This window comes from Dromaius novaehollandiae, chromosome 15 (assembly GCF_036370855.1).
Source record: "Dromaius novaehollandiae isolate bDroNov1 chromosome 15, bDroNov1.hap1, whole genome shotgun sequence".
Classification (NCBI taxonomy): Eukaryota; Metazoa; Chordata; class Aves; order Casuariiformes; family Dromaiidae; genus Dromaius; species Dromaius novaehollandiae.
In genome coordinates, this window is record NC_088112.1 from 2,537,112 (window position 1) to 2,563,049 (window position 25,938).

The 25,938-nt window shown below is 53.8% G+C and overlaps 1 protein-coding gene across 3 annotated transcripts in view; it reads left to right on the forward strand.

Moving 5' to 3' along the window:
- Positions 1-246: 246 nt before the first annotated feature.
- Positions 247-25,938, forward strand: part of PCDH1 (protocadherin 1) — a 58,268-nt gene continuing 32,576 nt past the window's right edge. The window contains exons 1-3 of one of the 3 annotated variants that reach the window (XM_026097740.2): positions 247-535; positions 6,979-7,793; positions 9,604-11,796. In XM_026097740.2, the coding sequence (XP_025953525.1) occupies positions 472-535; positions 6,979-7,793; positions 9,604-11,796 (3,072 nt within the window). In that variant the 5' untranslated portion in view covers positions 247-471. Of the gene's footprint in view, positions 536-1,338; positions 1,757-6,978; positions 7,794-9,603; positions 11,797-25,938 lie in introns of those variants that run through there. The other 2 variants (XM_026097741.2, XM_064520795.1) reach the window with 2 other exon arrangements.

A 25,938-nucleotide genomic window follows, 5' to 3' on the forward strand; every position in this document is an offset into this window, starting at 1 on the left:
AGCCTCTCGCCCCGGCCGGGGGGTTTGGCGCCGCGCTCGGCGAGCGGGCCGGGCCGCGGTGTCACGGGCGGGCGGCTCAGCCCGGCTCCCGGTACCGCTCGCTCCGGCTCGGCTCGGGATCTGATAAGGAGCCGGAGCTCCACCTCCCCGTGGTGGCGGCGAGAGGCGGAGGCAGCGGGGGGGGGGGGGGGGAAGGGGCCGTGCCTGCGCTGCGCTTCCCTTGCACATCCTCACACACACCGAGGGACGGAGGCGGGCACGGACGGAGCTGCCCACCGGGGCTGCCGCCAGCCCTGCGCGCCGCCGCTCCGCCGGAGGAGCCGCAGCCCTGGCCCGGGGGAGGGGGGTGGTTCCCGACGGGCATTTTTTTTTACCCCCCCCTCTTTTTTTTTAAATTTGATTTTGTCTGTGGATAACGATCGAGAGGAGCCGGGGGGGGGGGGGGAGCCCGGTCCCGGCGGGGAGGAGGCGATGCAGACGCCCGTGGATCACCGCGCAAGGGGCCGGCACGGAGCGCAGCGCCGTCCGCATCCAAGTAAGAGCTGCGGCAGAGCCGGGAGCCCCCACCCGGGCCGGCGCGGTGCGGGCTGCCCCGGGGGGAGCCACCGGTGTGCGGGAATGCGGGGCCGGGCGGCAGCCGGAGCGGCGCTGGCGAGCCGCCCACTCCGGGCCGGCCGGGCTGCCCGGGCGGCGGCGGCGGCGGCGGCGGCGGGGCGCGGAGCTCCGCTGGGGCGGGCGGCGGGAGTGCAGGCGGCTGCCGGCGCTGCTCGCCGCGGCCCCGGCCGGAGCGCCGCGCCCGGCGCTGCCACTTGTTGTGCGGCGAGGAGCGGGGCAGCCCGCAGCCTGCCCGGTCCGCGGCGCGCCGAGCGGGGCTGGGGGGCTGCGTGTGCGTGTGCGTGTGTCTGTGCCTGTGCCTGTGTGCGTGTGTTTCTCCCATCCGGGGTGGCTCTCTGTGCGTGTGTTTCTGTGCAGGGGTGTTTGTGCGGGTGTGTGCGTCCCCGTCTTGAGTGGTTCTATGTGTGAGTGTGTTTCTGTGCAGGGCAGTTGGTGTGTGTCTCCCCCCCCGGCCGGGGTGGCTCTGGGTGTGTAAGCGCTGCTCGGGGTGCGTTGGTGTGTGAGCTCGAGAGAAGTTGTGGGTGAGCCGCGGCGCGTTGAGAGCGCTGCAAATCCGTGCCAGCGGGGGAAGCGCTGTGTGTTAGGAGCGGGGTTTTGTGTGTTTGCCCGTGCCTGTTAGACAGGAGCGGGGTGAGCGGTATGGTAGGGGTGTATGGCAGTGCGATGTGTGCCAGTAGCGGGGTGTGTGTGTGTGTGTGTGTCACTGGGGTGTGTGTTGGAGGAGTGGTGCGAGTGCGTATGTTAGGAGTGGTGTGCGTATCAGAGGAACAGGCTCTGTGTGTGTGTGTGTGTGTCTGTGTGTCTGTGTGTGAGGGGAGCGAGGTGTGTGTGTGCACCCGTGTTACAGGAGCGGTGTGTTACACGGATGGTGTGTTAGGCGAGCGGGATGCGTGTGTGTGCCCCTTAGAAAATCTGTGTTTTCCTGCCTGTACGCGAAGCTGAGTGTGAAGCCGGTGCCGGGAGAGCAGCTCCTGTGTATCATGAGTGTGTGCGTGCGTATGTCACGGAGCGAGCCAGCCAGCGGGGGACGGGGCGCATCTCCCCGGCCATCCCAGCGCGGCTTTTCTCGCCCGCCGAGCGCAGCCGAGGTTTGTGCAGGAGCCCGGCGAGTCGGACGCGAGTGTTGGATGTGGGGCTGGAGGTAGGCGCCTCGTTTAGCCCCAAGCTCCCCGGGCTCGGGGCAGCAGCCGGCGGCGGCCCGGCTCGCGGCGGAGCCGGGGCGGCGGCGGGGCGGCGGCTGTCCGGGAGCCGCGGCGGGGCGGCGGCGGAGCGGGGCGCTCCGTGCCCGGAGCCAGCGCCGCCAGGGCCCCGCCAGCCCGCGAGCCCCGCCGCCCGGCTTCCCCGGCCGCGGCCCGGGCAGCTCCGCCGTGTGCCCGACCGGCTCGGCGCCCCCGGCCGCGGAGCGGAGCCCGGCGGCCCCTGCAGCCAGCCGCTCCGCTCCGGCCGGCCGGGTGGCGGGGGGCGGGAGCGGAGATGCCACCAGGACCCTGCGAGGGGTCCGCTGTCCCCAGGCCCACCCGCAAGGCCCGCCGCCTCTCCGGCTACAGTCCTGGAGGCGAGCCGCTTCCGCTGCTGCCGGCTTCCTGCGGCCCTGCCGGGGTGCTTCAGGCCCGTGACGTTTTTGCCTTCGGGAAGTCGAGCAGGCTAATGCCAGGGAGGACGGGAGACCCACACGATCCAGGAGGGGGTCTGGCAGGGCCCCTGAGTGGGAGGATGGGGGCTACTGCCCCGGGGAGGCTCTGACAGGTCTCTGCCTTGCTGGCTGCTGGAGTTGGAAGGGATGTGAAGGAGAAAGGGGAAGGAGGGCCCCTGGCTTTCTGCTCTTCATTGTGGACCTTCAAAGAGATGGTCTGGGGGTAAATCTGTTTACAAGTGAGTCGTGTTCCTCATCGCAGGGTGCTCCAGCTTAGGGTGCTTGGGCCCAGTCTGCATAAATGCTGAGCAGCCGCAGTGGCAGTTGGAGCCTAAGGAAACCATATGTTAAGGATGGGATGTGCTACATAATGCCAAGGATTCAGCCCATCCATGGCTTTAATGTGAGACTGGACATTAGCGGATGTTTTTTGGACAGTATTGTCCTCAATCTCAGCCGTTTGCACGGAGTGGAGCTAGTGGAGCCATGATTAGCATTTACTGTTTGCTCCAATATTGCTTTAGCTCTGAGCGTCACAGCAGAGCTTGGGGAGGGGGGGAAGATTAGTACTTGTGTGCTCAGTGCAGGGTTTGGATAGACTTGCAAGCACAGCTTCAAGCCATGCAATCAGCCGTTGGGAGGAATAAGAGGGTGGACTTTGCCTATTTCAGGAGTAGTGCTGGCTTTTTGTGAAATGGGGCCAAGATGGCTGTGGGGAAACACAGGGAGCAAAGGGTTGTTCAAGCAGTTGTTTAAATTCTCAGCATCTTGTAACCTTTCCTGCATTAGGGGTTGTTTTGGGGGGAATGACTGAATTCTGTAGGATTTTGTATGCCACTGTCCTCTGAGAGCTTCTCAGTCATGCATTAAGCAGCATGACTAACGCCTCTCTCATGTGGTTCAATCTCTCACACTCTCCCCATAGGGAGAATCGTGTATGCAGAGGAAGAGTTGTTTTGGGAGGGGTTTTTATTTTTAAGTGCTCTGTGTTCTGCCAGCAGGTCGGAAAAAGGTGCCTGGCACCAGAGAAGAAAGTGTGGGATGGTCCTTAGATCCCATGGGAAAATAGTCCAATGTCTTGGACTGGCCCATGGGAAGCCTCTGTCTCCTGCACAGACGTGCTTTTCCCTGGTGGTAGAGACTTCCACCTCCGCCTTGCACCCTATTCTGGGCTCTCACGTCTGCACTGTGCCATTCACATCCCTAAGTACCAAGCAGGATTTGTTACCGTCGTGACCCCAGGGCATTTCATGCCTGCTTTACATCCCCTTTAGGCTGTGATGATTCCACTCAGGTTTCCAGCCCTTTCTTTTCCTCTAGTCTTTCTGCGTTGGAGCTTTCCTTTGCCTGCAGAGGCACGGCATGGATGAGACATGTTGCTGCGTGGGTTCATGTGCCAGCCCCTTTTACAAAGCAGAAAACTTGGGTGCTAGTTTCCTTTGGGTAACTCCCTTCCTCCTTCAGGTGCCCGGATGGGTCAGGCCTGCTTGCACATCCAGCTCCTGGAGCCCAGTGTCACAGCTGACTCAGGGCCATGTGATGGGCAGAAGTATTGCCCTGCCTTGGGACTTTCACCTTTACCTGAGATCCCCTACCCTGTACTCAGGCTTAGTCAGAACGACGCTACGTCATCCGCAGTCATGGCCCAGCCTACTGCAAACAGGCTTGGGCAAACAGTCCTGCAGAGGGAGGCAGGTGTGGGCGCCTCTTCCAGCCAGGGCTGTAGGAACAGCTTCTCCCAGGAGTCCTCTTCCAGTGAACTGGGCTACCTATGTTCTCCTTCTCCCTGTTAGTCTGCCCCTGCTGCACAGCCAAAGGGAGTACAAAGCAATGGGGCAATGAAACCCAGTTTGGGTACACACACACACACACACACACACACAGGCCCATGAAGGCCTTCCTGCTGTGGATAGTGCAGGTAGTGTGAGTGCACATATGTACTGTAGGCAGACACATGCATGATCCATGCGGGAGCACTCTTCATATCTGGGGTGTGCACACACACAGTACGAATACCCACACACTTGGTGGTATCACACACAGGCACACACAGTGGCAACACTGGCATGCACATGCTCCCCCAGTGCAGATACACACATTGCTCAGTGTACATGGATGTGTGCTCCATACATGAATGCATACTCATATATAGTGGACATATTCTCCTCGTGCAGACACAGAAGTGCTTCTCATAGTGTATACATATGTGTGGCACACACACACACTGCTAATACACATGCTTGCACTCAGTGCAGGTGCACACGCACTCATAGTGCACACACGGATGTATGCACACATTCTCTTAGTGCAGACACACACATGTGCACATATATTCATTGCTGGCTTTTGCCTGTATTGTTGCAGAGACACAGTATGTTTATACTCCGCTTCTTACCACCTGCATTCCTGGTCCTATGAAGGGGTAGAGGAAGACTTGTTTTCTTCTTCCTCTCTGCCTGGCGAAAGGAAGGTCTCAGAGGTATCTGTGCACAACGTGTTTTCCCTTACCCTGGTCTGAACAGTTGTGTTGGTCTGTGCACATCTGACTGGGCAGTGGTGGTAACACCACTTGCCCTCTGCTATCTGTGCCCCTTCCCTCAGCAGGGCTGGGAATGCCTCTCCTGTGTGTGAAGGCTGTAGAATAAGGGAGCAGCTCCAGAGGCACGGGACAGAGTTGAGCGGGGCTTTGGGGCCATAACTTTGCCTCCAGGAGCAGAGATGTGTTTTCACTTGTGGGGGAGGGAGAGCTCTCTTCCATGCCACTGAGGAGAGCTGAGTGGCACTCATCCATCAGGGAGCACAGAAGTGGATGGCCTGGGAGCTGCTGGCTTGATGGAAGTACCAGGGTGGACAGTGCAGGGTATTCCATTTGTTGAAGAGTGCTATGGTGCCGAAGTAACCAGGAGTTAGGGACTTGCTATGTGACACTACAGAGCAGAGGTGATAGAGGACAGCTTGCCTGTCCCATGCAGGCTTCCAACGTGGGTGAAGAGTATGGGGAGAGAGAACGATGGGGATAGACAGAAAGGGTTGCTGTGGGGCCATGATAGATGCTAGGGGCTGTGCTTGTGGTTATTGATTTTTAGGTCATATGGTGAAGCCACTGCACTTTCAGGGAGACAGTGAGCTGGGCTGTGTTCCTTCATGGCCCACAGTGGTGCCCATGGCTCAGCTGAAGCCATGTGGTTGTGCCTGGAAGGAGGTGCATTCCCAGAACAAACTGGGCAGGACAGAAAAGCTCGTGGCTGGGCAGAGCACCAGGCAGGGTACTGGTGAGTGGGCAAGTGGCTTGGTACAGAAGTGGAGAGTCTCTGTGGGGCTGGTGGTGTGCCTGGCACTGCCTCTGCAATGTGCGCATACTGGAAGGAGATATCCAGTGGCTGTGTGCCTGCAGTGCAGCATGTGCAGTGTGTGTCTCTGCAATGCAGGGGGGCAGTATTTCTGTCACTGTCTCTGCAGTGTGTAGGGTGGGCATCAGCACTGGGTGTGCAGTGTGGGGCTGTCTCTGCAGGGCAGGATGGGCATCTGCTGGATGTGCAGTGTCCCAGTCTGAAATGGGAGGGAGTGGGAAGGAACAGTGTGTCTGCAGTGAGTGCAAGAAACATAATATCTGCTGGTGCAGGGTGTGGGGTTGCCTAGTGACTGTGTGGCGGAGGGGAGATGGTGTGCCTGTCATTGCAGTGTGCAGGGGCTGTGCAGTGCTGCTGCTCTGCGAGGAAGCACAGGCTTTGCAGTGTAGGATGTATGTCTGCAGTGCCTGTGATTGTAACACGGTCAGTGACTCTGTGTCCCTCTAGTATGGGGGTGCACAGTGCCCCTCTTTCTGCGAGGAGTCTAGATGGATGGCAGTGTCCCTGTATTCAGTGCATGATGGATGATGCGTGGTGCCCCTGCATCCCTACCATGCAGGATGGGTGGCACCCTCTTACATCTTCAGTGCAAGGCTGGCAGTGCTGCTGTGGTTGGCAGTGCAGGGAAGGCACTGCTGCTGTGTCCCTGCTGTGGCAGTGCCCTGTGTTCTGGCACTGCTGACTGGGTGGTACCCTGCATCCCTGCAGTGTAGGCAGTGCCCTGTGTCCCTGCAGTGCTGGATGGCAGTGCATCCCTGTAGTGCCGACAGAGCTCCTGTGTCCCGTTTGTGCTTCTGCTTCTGCAGCGCAGGCAGACAAGTGCAGTGCCTGTGTGTCCCTGCAGTGGATGGCAGGCAGTGCCCCTGCAGTGCATGGCACACAATGCCCCTGTGTTTCTGTGGTGAGAAGCTGTCTCTAAGCCTGGCTGGCTCACATCAGGTTGCTGGCAGAAGGCTGTGTGCAGTCCACCCTGTTTGCCTGCCTCGCTGGGTCTAATTACAGTTTGTGTGGTGATGAAGAGGGTGGACAGTGGCAGGAGTGGCTTCTTGCAAGTGACAGGAAGCCAGGGCTGGGGTTTCAATGACTGGGTTGCTCAGTCGAGCAGGGTGTTGCAAGAACTTTACGAGCAGGGACCAGTCCTCCTGGGCATTTTCTTGCTGGAGGCTGCCGGGAGACAATGGCTGGGGCCAAATCTGCTAGAAAAATCACTGAAGCCCCTGCCCTTCAGGAGCTGCTTTGGGACCATGTCCGATCCTGCCAGACACAGGATGTGCACCCAAAAAGATACACCACAGCAGTGCGAATGCAGGCTGGGGTGGAGCAGACCCAGGGGCCTGGGGCTCACACTCCCTAACCTCCGGTGTCTGTGTCTCCTTCCAGCTCCCCTGCAGTGCAGGATGAAACCACTAGCATCCTGCCTGGGTCTGTGGCTCCTCTTCCAGCTCCCTGCCCTGGTCTCTGGGACACGTGTGGTCTACAAAGTGCAGGAGGAACAACCACCCAACACGCTAATAGGAAGCCTGGCCTCTGACTATGGCTTCCCAGACATGGGGCACCTCTACAAGCTGGAAGTGGGGGCCCCCTATCTACGTGTGGATGGCAAGACTGGGGACATCTACACCACAGAGACCTCCATTGACCGGGAGAGCTTGCGGGAGTGCCAGCATCTCCTACCTGGAGACCCCTGCTTCCTGGAGTTCGAAGTGTCCATCACTGACCTGATGATGAACAGTAGCCCACGCCTTCTTGAGGGGCAGATAGAGGTGCTTGATATCAATGACAACACCCCCAACTTTGCCTCACCTGTTATCCCCCTGTCCATCCATGAGAACACCAACATTGGGGCACTCTTCTCCATCCCTCTGGCCATGGACCGGGACTCAGGTCCCAATGGCGTCGCCTCCTATGAGCTGATGGCTGGCCCCGAGGCACAGGAGCTCTTTGGGCTGCAGGTGGCTGAGGATCAGGATGAGAAGCAGCCACAGCTGATTGTCATGGGGAACCTGGACCGGGAGCAGTGGGACTCCTATGACCTGACCATCAAAGTGCAGGACGGAGGCAACCCGCCACGGGCAAGCAGTGCCCTGCTACGCATCACCATCCTGGACATGAATGACAACGCGCCCAAGTTTGAGAAGGCCCTGTATGAGGCAGAACTCTCCGAAAACAGTCCCATGGGACACTCTGTCCTCCAGGTGAGTGCATGCAGGAGTGGGGACTTTCTTCTCCTCCCCTGCTCCCCTTTAGCCTGGCTTTGGAGGGAGCAACCCAGGAAGCATTTATACAGCCACTAGCTGCTGCAGTGCCTTGAGGAAGGAAAGACTCTAGAGGGGTTTCTAGCTGTAAGAACCCATCGTCTTATCCCAGGGTTAGCGGGGGTGACATCTCTGGGCTGTCACATCTCCTAAGATGAGGCTGGGAAGGATGTGAGGGAAGCTGTAGTCAGGGCAGGGGCTGCAGGCCATGTCTGATGGGCAACAGAAGGGCTTACTGATATTTAGGAGCAAGGCTTTAGGTCTCAGGAGAGGGCTGGGACCCAAGAGCCACGGGGAGCCTGGCTTCCTGCCAGGCTGCTTTAAATGCTGCCTGCAGGCAAGACATGGACTCTTTCGTAAATTACATTCCCTTGGCTGTTTCATGGAAACTTGGGCTCGCTGGGGAGATGGGGAACAGGCAGCTTTCCTGATGCCTGCCTGGGGCGCTGCCCATGGCTCCGGGAGTGTCCTGCTGTGTCCAGGGCTCTGCCATGGCTAGGGCTCTGCCCTGTCACAGGCAGCAGCGAGAACTGGCCGAGGAAGCCCAAGGGGGTGGATCTCTGTGGATTTGGCTTGGAGGGGGCATTGAGATGATAGTAGCAGACATCTGTTTATCTGCAGCTGCCATCTTAATAAGCGGAGCGCAGCCAGCTCTCATCTGCTTGCTAATTCTGATGTGAATTTTAAGAATTCATTTTTCACTGTTAAGAGAATGGAAGTTGGAAGCAGATAAGGGAGCTGCATGGCCAGGAGGAGAATGGGCTGAGATGCCACTGCTGCCATTGCTCAGCTTTTATCTTTCAGGGGGAAAATGACTTCCGCCTTTTTTGTGAGTGGAGGTAAAAGGTGGAATTTACATTTAACAACTTTCGTTCTCCATCCAAATCTGCTGAGCAAGATAACGGCAGAGCAGCAAATGGTGCAGAGAAGAGGCTGCTTGGAGAGCCGATTAGGAAGGCAAAAGTTAGACAAACCTCATCTTCTTTAGAAAGCAAATAATAAGTGTAGAAGCAGGTTTATGTGAACACAGAGCTCCTGACAGGAGGGCAGAGAAGGCTGGTGCCATGCAGAGTGTAGGCAGTCCCAGCTCCTGTCGGGCTGCACCCCGTAAAGCTGGGTTGGAGTTGCTGCAACTCCACACACCCTAGCCTTGCTTGGCCCGACCTGATGTCCCAGCCACCTCCGCTGGCAGGTGTCAGCCCCACAGGTCGCAGGAGAGGCACCTGCTGCCTGTGCTATGTGGGGCAGGCCACAGCTCATCTGCGCAAAGGCACAGCTGGCTCCTCCAGGGCTGTCCAACCATCCAAGCCCCCCTTCCACTCTGGTGCTGTGCTAGAGTTGAACGGCCAAGGTAAGTGTGGCGCAGTGTTGCCAGTAGTGGGCAGAGGGCTTAGTGGTGTGAATGAGGTGGGCCTGCAGCCCTGTGGTCCCTCTCTGCTGCTGCCTGGGCCGCAGCACTGGCTTGTGGAGGATTCCCTGCATGCCAGAGCTGGCCGGGAGGGGAACACTGCCTCACCTGTCTAGCCGGTTTCACTGGAAGAGCAAGGAAAAGCCTCTCTGCCAGATGTCTGCTCCCAGCTGCCTTTCCAGTCCTAGACTCTTTGCCCCATAGGCCTTGGCCCCAGAAGAAGAAATCCTGGTTTTTCCCCCCAGCCTGCCTGAAAGGAAGCCTCTGAGGGCAGTGCAGTGGCTTGTGGAGGGGCTCACGCAGCCTGCCTTCACACTCACGATTTCTCCCTCCATCCCTCAGGTGAAAGCCAATGACTCAGACCAGGGCGCCAACGCTGAAATTGACTACTCCTTCCACCAGGCCTCGGACGTGGTGCGCCGTCTGCTGCGCCTTGACCGGAACACAGGGCTTATCACTGTGCAGGGGCCCATTGACCGGGAGGACGTCAGCATCCTCAAGTTCTCTGTCATGGCCAAGGATAAGGGGGCCAACCCCAAGAGCGCCCGCACACAGGTGGTGGTCACCATCAAAGACATGAATGACAACGCTCCCTCTATAGAGATCCGGGGCATTGGGCTTGTCACCCACCAGGATGGCATGGCAAACATCTCGGAGGATGTGCCAGTAGAGACAGCTGTGGCTCTGGTGCAGGTATCTGACCGAGATGAAGGTGAAAATGCTGTTGTTACCTGTGTGGTAGCTGGTGATGTTCCATTCCAGCTGCGGCAGGCCAGTGAAACAGGAAGTGACAGCAAGAAGAAATACTTCCTGCAGACAACCACACCGCTGGACTACGAGTCGGTGAAGGAATACACAATTGAGATTGTTGCAGTGGACTCGGGGAACCCACCCCTCTCCAGCACCAACTCCCTTAAGGTGCAGGTGGTGGATGTGAATGACAACGCACCTGTCTTTAGCCAGAGTTTCACTGAGGTGGCCTTCCCTGAGAACAATGAGCCTGATGACCTGGTGATGGAGGTAAGCGCCAGTGATGCTGACAGTGGCTCCAATGCTGAGCTGGTTTACTCCCTGGTGATGGACCCTTCCTCCAAGGGCTCTTTCACCATTGACCCTGACTCTGGGGAGATTCGAGTGAAGGCAATGCTGGACCGAGAGCAGCGGGAGCGCTATGAATTCTTGGTGGTGGCAGCAGACAAGGGCAGCCCCAGCCTCAAGGGCACAGCGTCTGTGGCCATCAACGTCATGGACAGGAATGACAATGACCCCAAGTTCATGCTGAGTGGCTACAACTTCTCAGTGATGGAGAACATGCCACCCCTCAGCCCTGTAGGTATGGTGACGGTGATCGATGCTGACAAAGGAGAAAATGCCCGCATCCAGCTGTCCGTAGAGCAAGACAATGGGGATTTTGTGATTCAGAATGGCACTGGCACCATCCTATCCAGCATCTCCTTTGACCGGGAACAGCAGAGTACGTACACATTCCGACTCAAGGCCGTGGATGGTGGGGACCCTCCTAGGTCTGCCTATGTGGGAGTGACCATTAATGTTTTGGATGAGAATGATAATGCCCCCTTCATCACTTCACCTTCCAATGCCACCTACAAACACATCCTGCCCCACACCAGTCCTGGTCAGCAGGTGAGCAAGGTCAAGGCAGAAGACATTGACTCTGGTGTCAATGCGGAACTGACCTACAGCATCACGGGAGGCAACCCCTTTGAGCTCTTCCAGATCTCCCCGCACAGTGGAGACATCACCCTGGAGAAGGAGATCCTGCGCAAGCACCATGGCCTGCACCGCTTGGTGGTGCGCGTCAATGACAAGGGCAAGCCCTCACGGCATGGCACAGCACTGGTGCACTTCTACGTCAATGAGACGCTAGCCAACCGCACTCTGCTGGACACGCTGGTGGGACACAGCCTAGACACACCTCTCGACATAGACATTGCTGGTGACCCTGAATATGAGCGCAGCAAGCAACGGAGCAACATTCTCTTTGGAGTCATTGCTGGCATTGTGGCTGTCACCCTGGTCATCGTGCTGGTTGTCCTGGTGCGCTACTGTCGTCAGCGGGAGGCCAAGAGCGGCTACCAGGCAGGCAAGAAGGAGACCAAGGACCTGTATGCACCTAAGCAGGCCAGCAAGAGTGGTAAGAGCAAGAATAAAGTGAAGAAGAGCAAGTCCCCAAAGCCACCCAAGCCCACAGAGGATGAGGAGGAGACAGGGCTGCAGAAATCACTCAAGTTCAACCTCATGAATGACTCTGTCAGTGATAGCCCCCGCATCCACCTGCCCCTCAACTACCCACCAGGGAGCCCAGACCTGGGGCGCCACTACCGCTCCAACTCGCCTCTACCCTCCATCCAGCTGCAGCCTCAGTCGCCCTCTGCTTCCAAGAAGCACCAAGTGGTGCAGGACCTGCCGGCCACCAACACCTTTGTTGGCACTGGGGATAACAACTCGACAGGCTCTGAGCAGTACTCGGACTACAGCTACCGCACCAATCCCCAGAAATACACCAACAAGCAGGTAGGAGAGCTCATCCTGAGGCCGGCAGCGGCCCCCCCTCTACATCGGGGAGCCATCTGGACAGAGGTGTGGGAGTGAGCGTGGACTGGCCCTGAGCTCTGCATGCATGGCCTGGGGGGCTGGCAGAGGACTACTGCAGAGTCTAGTCATGGAGCCTAATCCTGGGATGGGGGGAGGGGGGGGGGGCGGCAAAAACTATTGGAACTCTTGTCAGAGCGCCTGGGGCTGGGTCCTGGTGGCGCTGTCTGGATCACAGTGACGTGAAGGGCCCTGCATGTATGTCCCTCTGCATGCGGAGCCCCAGGGAAGAAATCCGACCCTCCTGGGCCCCTGTTTGGGGACCAGCTTTGAGAGCACTGAGAAGCACAGTGTCCACTCCCCGTCGCTACTCAGCAAGTGCCTTGGGCTGATTCACGAGGAGGAGAAACTGGTCCTGCCCCCTGCTAAAGCTCCAAGCAACCAGTTTCAAGTCCTACCTAGGGCTGGAGAGCACAGAAGGCGGCGATAACATTGCTTTGCCAGCCTGGCTGTCTTGGTGTGGCTGAGCCTTTTACAATTCCTGAGCAAAGTAGCCCGAAGGGGAATTTTGCACCCACTGTGGCTGCCCAGGCAGGTGGGGCTGGGTGGGGAAGCAAAGCTCTGCCTTTTTCCCAGGCTCAGGTTCTGGCTTCCCTGAGGCTTGGGCCCTTTGCCATAGCAGAAACGGTGAAAACCAAGCTTCCTTTAGTGCAAGCATCAGGCCTGGAGCTACGGTTCTGCAGGAGCCGTGCTGCAGTCTCTGCCGAGGCCGCTGCAGAGGAGAGTGGATCCAAGCTGTCAGTGCTTTCTCCATGCAGTGATCTTCCCAGCAGAGTTGGGGGTCACTGCTGTCTGCCAGGGCTGGGACTGGGTCAGTATTGTGTGGGGCTGGGAAGGGAGGTTGGCTGAGGTGTGGGGCACTGGGGTGTCTGCTGTGTGCTGTGGCTGGGTCACTGCTCTTTGTCTAGCTGGGGATTTCTGCTGTGTGCAGGGCAGGGCAGAGGTAGTCTTGGCTGCATATTGGGAGGGGCTGCTCGCTGGTGTGCACTGGAGCTTGGAGCTGTCTCAGGAGGTTGTGGAGTGACTGGAGAGGTCCGGAGCTTAAAGAACCCTCTTTCCTTGGGCTGTCTGGTCAGTTCAGCTTGCACCATGTTTCTGCTTTGGCACCTGTTGGGTCTATCCTTAACTAGCTGGAGAGGGAGAGGGGGAATGAGTGCCTGTCTTTACCTACTTGCTGTGGCCTGTGGGTGACAACCACCTGCTCCCCCACTGTACTGTATCCTCTGTGCCCCTGTGGAGACCCCTGCTCCACTCCTTGTACCCTGGTGAGCGGCAGGCTGGGCTCCTGCCATGGGGCTGAGCTCTGCTGCCCTGTTGGATTTAACTTCAATAAAGTTTTCTATTTTTGACCGGTTGTGCCTTATTTTCCATCATGCCCCTGAGGTTGCTCTTGCTGCCTGCAATTTCCCAGGCGTGTCTTCTATGTCCCAAGCTGCCACAGCCCCTGGGTCCTGAGTGCCAGAAGTGATGTTTCTGTAGGCCAGCCATCACAAACCCTCCACCGTACCCCAGCAGGGCCACTGCAGATGCCTTTCAATAGTGTCTCTCCCTTGACATCTCCCATCTCTAGTTACTTGCTGGCTCTCTAAGGAGAAAGCTTCCTCCAGGACATGGTTCACAACACACTCATGTACATATACATGCATGTGGACATGTGTAGACATGGAGTGAAGTAGTCCAAGCCATGGACCAGCCAGCCCAGCTTTCTTCAACCCCTAATATCCCTCTGCAGTGACTTCTCCTGGTTCATCCCTGTGCCCTTTGGAGAACTCCTGTCTTCCAAGGCCAGTGCATGGAGGAGCAGAGCCCTGTCTCACTATGCCTGGCTAACATGACCCAGATTCTGCTGGTGGGGGCCAAAAGATGCTTAGCTCTCACCAGCTGCAATGCTGGAATCAGGACACCATTACAGATGGAGTTTCAATGCATCAGCAATGCTGGGGGGAGCACCTGAAGCCAGATGCTCACCTTTCCCCCCAACTCCGGGATGCAACGGGCACCCTTGCAGTGAAGGGGAGGTCTTCCCAGGCAGGTTTCCTGGTGGCAGCACAGTTGTGGGAGGGTGATGGAGCAAGGTGGCTATGCTCCCCGATGAGACCGTCTGCTTCTGGATAGGCATTCTGCCACTCCCTGTGGGCAGGTTGGGAGTGACACCACTGCCATGGGGCTTCCTCAGGCTCTTGTCTCCAAAGGGGTTGGAGAGAATTCCTGGTAGGCAGATGCAGCATAGCACCCCATTCCTGGTCCCCGACCACCCCTCCCTGCAGCGGTGCAGCATGGAGCAGATCTCAGGCCTCCCCTTCTCAGATGCCCCCTCCTCCTTCTCAGGACTCTTGTTTCAAACTGGGGCAGAAATCCCTGTGCCAGTCACACCAGATTCACCTCTTTCCCAAGGACTCCAACTGGCTGCACCATACGTCTGGAGAAGAAGAGATCTGGTACTTGAAGAGCGTAGATCATCTGGGGAAACCAGCGATTCTGGCTTTGGTGGTTTCAGCCCTGTGCCTGTGTTGGCTCTCATAGCTTTCTAGTTTGTTTTGCTAACAGCATAAATTTTTATCATGAACTGTCTAGGAAGTGTCTGGGCCTCCTACACAGGCTAGGTTGGGACCTGCGGGGAGGAATGATGGCTGCAAAAGAGAAAAGGAGACACCAACATCCACCTAAGTAACTAGTTCCTGCGGGGCTGGGCTGGGCAGTCTGGGGGCCTGGCTCAGCATTACTATCTGCTTCCCTTTGGGAACTTTCTGAAAGAAATTTCCCTTCCTTCCTTGTCCTCAGCACCTCTTTGATGAATCTGGAGCAAGAACACAACCTCTCAGACATTGCAGTGGGGAGTGTCTCTCTCTCTCTCTTCTTCCCCTTTTCCATGCTTTAAGACTTTTTTGTACTGGTGGGCTACCCTACATCCTTTCCTCACTGCATAAATCCAGCACTGCTCAGACTCATCACAGCTCCTACATCATCTGAGAGGCTAGTTTGAGTGGTGGTAACTTCAGTGTGCTACAGTGAGCTGAGCAGAGGCACTTGGACCTGCCTGCAGGCTCAGGAGCACAGTGCAATATTAATTACTCTCTATAGGAGGGATAAGAGGAATATTCTAACTGTAATGGACAAAAATGAAATTGTCTTATTTTAGAATTTAGCTTAGAGTGTCCATAAATTGCAGGCTTAGGTGTTGTCAGATGTCTGGGAAAGTCTCTTGCTGTCCTGGGTCAGTGGATTTTTTTCAAGGTCATTCACGTGGAATGAGCTGATAAATGGATCCATTGACGAGCTGCAGATGAAGCTGAGGGTTCATGGGGGACCTGCTCTGTTTCCCCCTGTTTCAGAAAGACACTGCTTCGGGAGCAGCTCCCAGACACTGTAAATCACCTCTTACTGTCTAATATCCAGATCAGTTACAGCTGGTTCAGATTTGGCATTGGTGTGCAGTGACCAACTGAGGGAACGTGCATGTAAGGCCCTTGAGACTATGGTGAAGGGGCTGGTCCTCAGATGTGCTGGGGACAGTAACTGGGATCTGCAAAACTCCTGTGAATGTGGAGCAGGACTGAGTGCCAGCAGGGAGGTAGTAGGAGCTGTGTCAGTGCAGGAGGGGATGAGGAGCAGGTCAGATGCTATGATGGCCACTGGGGAAGTGGTGAAGCAGACAAAAGCCCCACAAACAAGGCAGGAACATGTGGTGGCTCCTGGCAATACTGTCTGTGTTGGGAAGGCCTTGGGTTTATGGAAGGGAGAGCTCTGGAGTACCTGTGCCTGGGAGAGTACTGGAAGGCATTTGGGACCTCAAAAGAAAGAGCTTAGGCCACAGTGGGGGAGAAGCCCTGTGGTAGAGCCTGGTTTGTGGAACCCGAGACAGCATGGGTGTGGAGAGACTGTGCTGCAGGGGGAGATGACAGCAGGGTTTACGCAGCCTGTACTCTGTATGGGAGGTGACAATGCGGTGTACATAGCCTGTACTCCATAGAGTGGTGATACAGAGGTGTGCACAGTCTATATGGCAGGGGGTGACAGCAGCATGTGTACAGAGTGTAAGTTGGGGTAGGTGGTGTGTGTGAGAGGTATGGAGCCTGTATCTCCTCCAGGACGAGGTACCCACAGGGACAGGTAGAAGCTCTGTGAGGTGGCAGTGGGATATGTACAGCCTGCACTGCAGCGAGAAGAGGCACTGGGGTGTACACAGCTTGGACTGCAAGAGGGGGTGGTATGTGTTGTGCAAAGCTGGTACCAGAGAAAGAGGTGACACAGGATTATATGCAGAGTGTATGGCAGGGAGAGGTGACAGTGGGGTGTACACAGCCTGTAGCCTTAGACAGGTGATGACTCTTCTGTAGGCAGAATGTCTGCAAGGATGCAGAAGCACTTGCTGTCCCTGTCCTATTGAGGAGAGCATCAGGTCTCTTGGGACCTCATCCTTTGCTCTCTTGGAAAGTTTGCCCAGCCTGCCCACCCTGCACGGGGCTGCCTGGATGACTTGCAGCTCCCCGAGCCCTTCAGCTCTGGACAGGTTCTCCTTAGCATCCTGTTGAGACAAGTCCTCGCCCATTCCTCCCTGCTTCTCAGACCTCCAGGCTCTTCCTTCCCTGTTGCCCTGGGAGCCAGCGTGGGTCTGTGGTGAATAGGGGCTTCCCTAGCTTGGATCTGGAGGGCTTCTTTTTTTCCCCCAACCTTCCCTCTTTCCTTTCAGAATTGTATCTGCTTTCTTCTATCCCTCTCTCCTGATCTGATCTCTCCCCTTTCCTTTTGCTCTGCTTGGACAATGACCTTCCCCCTTCCCTTGCTCTTTCCCCTCCCCATCCGTCTCTCCCTGAAGCACACACAGGCCCCAGCCTTCCTGCCTGTCTGCTGTTCCCTCTACAGAGGGATGCTGAGACCTCTGCAGTACAGGGCTGAGTCCCTGGGATGGCTCCGGCTGCCGAGCTGTGGATTCTCTGTGCTATGAAAGCGCTGGCTGTGTGGGCAGCCGCCTGCTCCAAGGTACGCTGATTGATATTCCCAGCACTGCTCTGCCCGCTCGGCCAGGCTCTCAGCTGCAGTGCTGTTCTCTGCGCTCACAAACCAGCCTGGAACGGGGCCCAGCCCTGCAGCCTGGTTAATCAGTCACTCAAATCCTGGGGCAAAACCCGATTCTGCGACTCTGCTCTCTGACAGGGTGTGTCCCTGGGCCCTTTGTCCACAGGCATAGGTGGACAGATAGCAAGGAGCCTGCAAATGGGGTGGAGGGCAGAGGGTGGTGTCTGGAGCCCATGCCACTCTGCAGTGGGATGCAACAAGAGGAGAAGGAATGGAGCAGAAGAGGGTGGAGGGTGGGGTCCTCCAGGGTGAGAACAGAGCCAGAATGTTCTGGGACAGGATGGGTGGAGCCTGGGGTAATGACAAGGCAGCAAGCTGTAAGGCAGGATGGGGTGGGGTATTCTGGGGGAGATTAGGGGAGCCTGGAGCAAAGGGACACATGGCAGCTCTGTCCCTGGGAACTGAGTCAGCTCAGGATGAGGAAGACAGCCCAGAGAAAGCATGGGACAGCAGCAAGGAGGTGAATGCTGTGTGCTGGTGTCCCCGGAGCTGCTCTGTAGCTTGTCAGGGAGCATGGCCTGTGGTCTGCCTCCCCCACCGACAGGCCCCAACCTGGGACCCGTGGTGTGAATTGTGTGCAAGAGCTGTGCACATGGCTTGATTGTGTGAGGCTCCTTGGGGCTGTGCCAGCGTAGATCATAAAGAGCAGGAGCTCTCCTTCATCATTCGTGGTGTCTTGGACATTCAGGGCTGAGACTGTCATATTGCAGTGTCTAAGATGCTTCTCAGCCCCTGCAACACCCTACCAAATCCTCTTAACCTCATATTCTTTCGAAATTGGCCTCTGGACCTGAGCCCTATGCCAAGCCGAAAACGCCTTCCTCCTTATCCACCCTCCATTCTCACACATTCTTGTGTGAAAGCACCTGCCCATTAATCCCTGGGCATAGCCTGTCTCCATGGGAAAGCCATGAGCCTACATACTGCTCTGCAAGTTGCACAGCCAAGCTGGTTGATGGAGATGATTACTCCAAAAAGGACTCTTCTCACAGTCTCCTGCTCCTTTTAATGCCCCAAGAAGCACACACTCTGCTTAGCTGAGTTAATGACCTGTTCAGATAGCAGTTCCCAGCCCTCTGGACCAAACTTCGGCTCTGCTTTCATCCCACTGAGCCAAAGCAGAGCTGAGCTCAAATGGAGTTCCTACTATTGACCACTAAAGAGGAAAAAATCCTGAGAAATCAAGAGCCTTCTGCTTCCTTTGTGCTACAAGGCCTGTCCTTCCTGCATAGGTGAGGAGAAGCCCAGTCACAGGGGCACAGGCCACCTCTAGTACCTTGATCCAGCCCTTGTTACCTCTAACTCCAGCTGGGATGTCCATCAGTTCAATCTGAGAGAAGCTGAATCTCAGTTTTACCCTTGGGAGCCAGGGTCACCTGCAAGTTGGACCCACCCAGCCTCCCCTGAGTTGGTCCCCCTTCAACCTTGTTTTCTCTCTGATTGTTTGGAGACTTTTTTTTTGATTTTTTTTCACACTTGAGGACCTGTTCCCGATTCCCAACAAGAATACAGGTGTCTTTTTTTAATGGGGATTCTAGACTCAATCTTCTGGAAGAGAGTACCTGAGGAGGTCACACAAAGGAACAGAAAGAGAACAAATCTTCAAGATTCGTTAAAAACTCTTCCTAGCTGTTTTGCACTGATGGTTTCCCACAGTGAGAGCTACTTACTGCTACAGTCCCTCAGATGCTCACAGGAAGTAGTGGATAGGGAGTAGATTCATGGCAGCAATCTGCTAAAAGGGCAAGAGAAAGCATATATGTTATCTCATAATTTACATCCACTTTGGCAGTCAGTTGTGCCAATCACAACCATTCCTTGTGGATCCAGTGCAAATATACATAAAAATGTTCCTATCCCAAGAAGAAAACATATTGCTGGGCACCTCTTCACAAAATGCCCAGCTCCTGGTCTACCATCTAAACATGGCAGGATTGGGCCATTGCTGATCCTGGCAGGATTCATCAAAGCTGTCTTTAGAGTCATCATTTTGGAAGGACAGCAAATTACCACCTCTCTCTTGGGATTGATCCTGCTGCACAGAAACATGGAAAAGAACTGTGAGAAGAGTGCCCTGATTCAACTCCTAGGAGACATCTCCAAAGGCCCAAACAACTTGAAAGCCTGGAGCTATTTAGTTCCCACATGGCCTGGTTTCCACATGCTCCAAAATCCCTGGTGCTCTTGAGCATCTGCAAAGCTGCTGCCAGGAAGAATCTGGTGTATATCAGTCTGTACCGGTTGTAGCAGGAAACTTCTTGTCTAAACTCATGGCTGAAATCCTGCTCTAAACATCTTTTTGAAGTCTAATTTGAAGTCAGATGTTCCTCTTACACTAATCAGTTAGTCTTTCTGTTTCTTCATCAAAGACACTCAAGCCCAGTAGAAAACAAAATTAGTATTTCAGATGTTTGAAGAGCCCTTATTTAATATTCAGGCTGGGCAAGACCTTTTAGGGTGTTGTGACATTGATTCAAGGCACTGGGAGTGACTGGAAGAGCTTGGGCTGCTTTTCCAAAGCATTTCAAGCAGGTCAAAGTTTGTTATAGACTAGTAGGATGTCTCTTGCCCAGAGAGCAAAACTCAGGAACCTCTGCTAGTGCCCAGAGAATTTTCTTTGGGTCAGGATCTGCAAGGTCTGGCCCAGGACTTGACAACTTACACAGGATATGAAAACTGGGTAAGAAATTAAATTTAGAACAGCAAAACAGAATGGCAACAGAATTAGTAGCCCACTAGAGATTCATGCTGAGAGATCCTGACATTGGATGAGGCACACGCATTTCACAAGGGGTGTTCACACAGCTAACAGATTCTTGTTCTTCAAGGCTCTTGTGAGAGTCTCTGTGCTCTTCTTACCAGTCAGGTTGGAGACATTGCAGAGGCTTTGTACCTTCCACTGTGCCAATTTCTTCGCTCTTCAATGACTTGCTTCAAAATTTTATTGCTTTTAATGCACCAGGCTCCAGTCTTGTCAAACAACACTTCTATCTCTCACATAGTGCTTGTGTCCTGGATTCATTCCTGGGGCTTTGTGGTATCTCTCTTAGGCAGCTCTTCTTTCTGGGATGCAGCAGAGATGATGCAGAAAGATCGTCACAGGCTCTTGGCAGAGGTCTGCCTACCCAGGCAGCCCCATGGACCCTGGAGACATATGGCAAGATGTTCTGGGAGGGACATGAGACTTGATTCTTCTTGCATGCATCCTGGTTTCACCACAACATACTCGGTGAATGTTGATGCTGCCTGTGGTGAAAAGGGTAGGCAGGAACACTGGTGGTTTTTCAAGGTGTTGGGAGGACATAGTGACAGCTATACTCCGAACTATGAAGGCCGTTCCTTGTGGACAGATCATACTGGCTGGGGAAGGATATTTTTCATAACATTGTACAGAGGGCTAATGATCAGTTACACTGGGACGATGGGTGGGATATGGCAGAATGGGATCCACTGTACAAGGTGGGGCAGAGACCTGCTTCCGGGCCACACCAGGCTGGCAACCTTGAAGTAAGTGCTCAGGCCAACCACGTGTCTACTGGGGACCAGGGCAACTTGGCTGTCCTGGGAAGTATTGCAGAGAACTGGGCAAGGCCCTGACCCATCAGTCAGGCAGACTTGGGAGTAACATGTAACCTGGAGCATAGAGTACAAGGGAAGATGATTCCCTTCATCAGACCCTTCAGTTCACACTCTTCAAGTGCAGTCTCCTTCCTGCCCCAGATCTCCCTGTGCTTCTGCATTCCCTGCAGGGTCCTGATGCTCCTGCACCTCCCTGCCCTGAAACCCTCGCTGCTCAGCCCTACAGTCTCCCTTGCTTCTGCCTCCCCACTTCCCAGACACCCTAGACCCTGAACCTCCCCTTACACTTCTTGGCCCTCAGCACTTCACCTACTGAAACCTAAAGAGCAGTTTGCTGGTCCTCAGTCTCGTCATTTGGAGCGAGAGGAAGGAAGACCAACCTCTTGGCAAAGCTACACCCCTTGTTCTGCCATGAGGCACAGATTTCCATGGCTTCCTCAATCAAATCATGGCCCAAGCCAGGGTTCATCTGATCCCTCATCCTCATGCATGTGGACCCCGAGCCAAAGCATCTCTTCAGCTCATGCATACCAAGGGTCCTGTGCTAGGAAGAATGCCAGTGCCAGATCAGTGCAGGCAATATCAGTGGACTTTACAAACCTGATAATGTTACTAGTCTTACTTATTTGACTTCTCCAGGTGAAGGCAAGATCTCGTGTCTTACCTAGAATCATCCTGGTTCACATTAGGTGCAGGTTGGTTGCTTCCCAGTGAAGTGGGCTCTGCTGACTTCTTGACTATATAGCTGCATAGCCTTATGGAATAGACACTGTTCTTTAACTGAGCAGCAAAGCCAGTTCCCTTTTGAAATAGAATTGGTTAGAAAACATTTTCCCATCAGGAGAAAATTTTACATGTAAAAACAAACAAGCAAGAATTGACAATCTTTTTTTTTCTGTTTTGGCTCAGTTCAATCTCTCTCTCTGTATGTATGTATGTATGTATATGTATGTATATATATTATATTTCTAAGAATTTCTAAAGGCACCATTCTAACTTTTATGTTTTAGATTAAACTTCATAATGAGTATTTGTCTTGAATTTGAAGTGAAAATTAACTTTGCAAGAACATCACTTTTTCATTTTTACATGTCAGCTAAGATATTCCCCCCAATTTTGAAACAAGACATTCACTTGATGAACGGTCTGATTTCAAAAAAAAATTGTCATTTTTTCCATGCAAAGCCTTCTGTTGAAACATTCCTGGTTATCTCTCTTTAAGAAGCCTGAGTCTACTGCTTGAGACCTCCTGCTCTCTCCAGAGTATTCAATAGTCTGTCAACTCCATTGGGTGCAACAGGCAGCCAGATTAGCTCATTATTTGCCCAACATTATTTTCCCACTCTACAGCTGTTAAATTCCTTGAGGGCTTTATTCAAGTATTTCTCCCAGTCCTGGAACCTTTTTCTCCCTGAGATCACCATATGGTTTTAATGCAGTTATGAGACCTCTTTCTGTGTTGCAAGCAATTTCCGCTCTATAGCAGCTATCTACAGAAATGCTATATTAGCAGCTTGAAGGTGATAGACATTTCAGGACACCACGGTCAGTCCAATTATTCCATAAAGATTATGACCCCTTTAGATTTTACGAGTCACCCTTCAGATGATTCATTTCCATATTTTCCTTTCCAGTCTTCGCTTCAACCAAAGAAAAGCCAAATTGAGCATCCTTGATGGGCTTAGGGTTCTGATAGGCAGAGAGGTTAGGCAATCTCCATCCTGAGGCTGTCTAAATGGGTTTCTAATTGCACTACATTTTGCTATGAGTTAGATAAATTCAGTCTGACCAGCCAGGCCAGCACTGGGCTTTGGTGACTTCTTTGAGCGGCATGCAAATTTCAGGAGGCTTTAGGGCACCTGTGTGGAGTCAGCCCACATTTTCACCCAAACTTATTCATTAAACATTGCCTCAGGATCTGATGTCCATTCTAGGACGGCTCTTCTGCTATCATTATTTCAACAGGACTTGTAACACCTCTCTTCTGACTGCAAGGTCAGCACTTGCTAATTGTCAGAAGTGAAGCCCATATGACTGGCAACTTTGAAGAGTTAGTAGCTGCTTTTCTAATGATACCTGGTTTCTAGAAGTGTTATCTACATGGATTCCTTGATGTCTTTCCTTCAACTATGGATTCCTCCTGTAGCTTCATTTGTTGACAATGAAAGGGCTAAAGCGTTTTGGGGAACAACTCTCCCTTTAGAGTGCTGGAAGTGATGCATGCAAGGACCTGGCAGGCAGGGCACAGCCATCAAACAAGACCTCATGAACATAAGATGGGCCAGAACTGGCAGCCCTGCTGCTAATGTGCCTTGTGCAACCACAGTAGCTGTGATGGAGGCAGTCCTGGCAAACTGGCTGACCTGAGCCCTGAAGGAAGCCAAACTGGTAGATCATAAAACTGGGCTTTAAGGTCTGTTAGTCCAGGCCAGTATTGTCAGTGCTCATTTGGAGACACCACTTTCAACGACAAATTTTTGGGAGGGACTAAACAATTTTTTGAAAGCAAGAGGGATCTTACCAGGGTGTGTGGATGATACCTTTGCTTACAGCAGGGTTCTTCTGTCTTCCTCTGAGTCATTTGTGCTGGAGCCTGGGTCTGCTGCAGGTAGGTAGTTGTTATGCCCGATTGCCTTGTTCCCTCCTCTGCCACAGAGCAGGCAGAGCCCCAGGCACCAGTTCCCTTGCTCTGCACCATCTCTTTCCTCAGTTCCTTTGTGTAGTACTGAAACTGAGCAATCCAGTACTGCTAGGAACTGCAGCAGCTCTTGCTTGGTCCAGGATTCTCTTTGGGTTGTGATAGTTAGTCTTGTCCCTAAGAAAAATTGGGACTAAAGATGCTGGGGGCAGGGCAGGGAGGAATCTTGGGGGCATATAGGATCTGCAGATGATGAAGGGGAGCAGAGGTGCACAGGAGGGAGAAGAGCAATTCTTGAGGAGTGATGGGTTCCTGTAGGTGACAGGAGGGTAAGACCAAGCCAAGGCAGTATATGGCTTTGCTGCTCATATGCAGACACCCTCCCTAACCATGCTGCTCTGTCTGGTACCACATATCATTGTGAATTCTTCATGTCCCATGTGGACGCCACAGCCCTGGGCATGTGGGTGGGTGCACAATGCTGCAGGAGGAGTGGTGATACTCATGGGGGGATTCTTCTCCAAAAGCCTATGCAATTGCTAGACAGTGTGCTGTTGAGAGGTAACACAGGAATCGATGGGAAGGGCTATCCATGCTGATTCTGTCCTCACCCCAGAATGGTAGCAGAAGCACATGCTGCTGGGGATGCTGTTGCTCAGATAAGCTGTAAAATGATCAATTACTTATGGCCATGAACTGAGCCTGTATCCAGTTTCCTAGAGTTAGAGCATTAGCCTGAACAGTTTGGGGCAATTCTGGTCCTGGCTTCCTAGATGCTCACTCTGGTTTCCACCTGGGATAATATTCCCCTCAACTGCTTGCTCTGAAGCCTGCATTGCATTGCACAGGAGCTGTGTTCCTCTCCAGACATGGCACTAACAAGTAAAATAATTCCCACATGCAGCAAAGCTTCCATATATGAAAAGTTGGATCTGTGTAGTTTTGGGCGTTTTATCTTCTTTTTTTTCAGTGACTAGGGATGTTGCAATGCTCCAGGTTGGTTTTAAAAGAGAGAGGTTCATGAATTAATCTGAAGTTGACTAACTCATGTGCTACAATGGCTCCCTTGTCAGTTATTTTTATATTCTGGGCATTGGGTCTGACATTGCCATTCACTTGCAGCCCTGTGAGTTGCTGCATTGTGGTAGCTGTTGGGGAAGCAAGCTCCTTTGGCAGCTGGCTAAAAGGCCGTTGAGGTTTCTGGCATGTGGGGAGGCATAGGAGCAATTGGAGGCTGCCAGATAAATACATTAGCTGTGGATCCTGCTTTCAGCTCAGCACTGAGGTAGTTAATAATTTTGACATTTCTACTGCCGTAACTGCTTCAGAATTAACCGAGGCTTTGGGGAAGCAGGGTGGCTTACTGCTATGGAAGCTGTTGTTCCACACGATCCCTGCTTGCAGGGTGCCTGGAGCTTATTTTAAGGTTTCCTTTATGAACAACACAGTTTCCCATCTGTCAAAGGGGACCATATCTCCACCCCAAAGGTCTCATGCAGCTCAGCATGTGCTGTCCATGCTGGAGCATGTGCAAGGCCCTGCATGAGGAGGTGAAGTCACGTGTTCAGGGTGCAAGAGTCTCCTCACTCTGTTCCCTCATAAAACTGCTCCTATTTTATCTGCATTTCTTTTCCCCTGGTTTAATGAGAAGGGTCAGCTCAGCGTGGGCCCAGATGTGTGCTGGAGATGTGTGACTGAAAGGAAGGTGTGGCAGGGAAGAGAGTGGGGCTGAGGAGAGAGGGGTGTCCGCTTTCATCAGCAGTGGGCTGTTAGTTCAGCTCAAGCCGTGATGTGTATCTCCCTCCTCAGTGCAGCGGGTTCCACACTCAAACTGTCTCTACATTCCCAGGAAGAGGATTGCCAAGCAACAGGGTGCCATTTTGCCATTGCCAGACCCATTTTCCTAGACTATAAGGAATGGAAGGGGTTTTTTTCTTTTGTTTTGTTCTGTTTTTTTGCAGTGAGAGCTCATCTGAATGGGAGAAACTGATGGTGCAGCCCCTTGCTGCCTGGCAGGAGGCTGAGAGCTGGCACTCCAGTGTGTTGCAGGGCAGGTTGCGGTCCAGGTGGCATTCCCCTCAGGGGAAAGGACAGGGAAAGTCTTTGGCTCCATCCTTTCAGAGAGCAAAGCCAGGGCTGTCTGAAGAGAGAGAAGGTGCTATGAGACCTTTGAGCTGAGAGGCTGCCTGAGGGGTGCTAGAGGGGTGGCAGATGGTGTTGCTTCATGGGACATCCCATGATGGCGGGTGTCAGGACAAAGGAGCCCTTGGCAGGGACTGAAACTGGAAAGGAATGGAGCAAGGAGCAATTACTCATGTTTTCTGATAACCCTGCAGGTAGGGGAAGTTCAAGGAAATTACCAGGCAGCACATGTAAAACCAAAAGGAAATGCTTTTCCACAGTATATATTTCCCCCACGTAGGACATTCATTCCTACGGAATGCTGTGGAGGCCAAAAGTAGATATGGACTCAAAAAGATGTGACACCACTTCACAGAGAACAACGTTCATTAAACATAAGAAGCTGGAAGCGATTCCTTTTTCAGGAAAAAAACTGAGCTGCTGCACAACAGAAACTGTGGGGATTTACCAGGAGAAGAATTTCTTTATCAGAACATCAGCCCACTGCCTGAGGCAGCAACCGGTGTCCGTGTCTCCCAACAGAAAGCAGAAGAGTGTGGTTTGGTTTCCTCTGCAGCTATATGGGCTGGCACATACAGATTCTCCCATCAGGAGCATGAGAATGATCACTGGGGAGTACTTAGAAATGG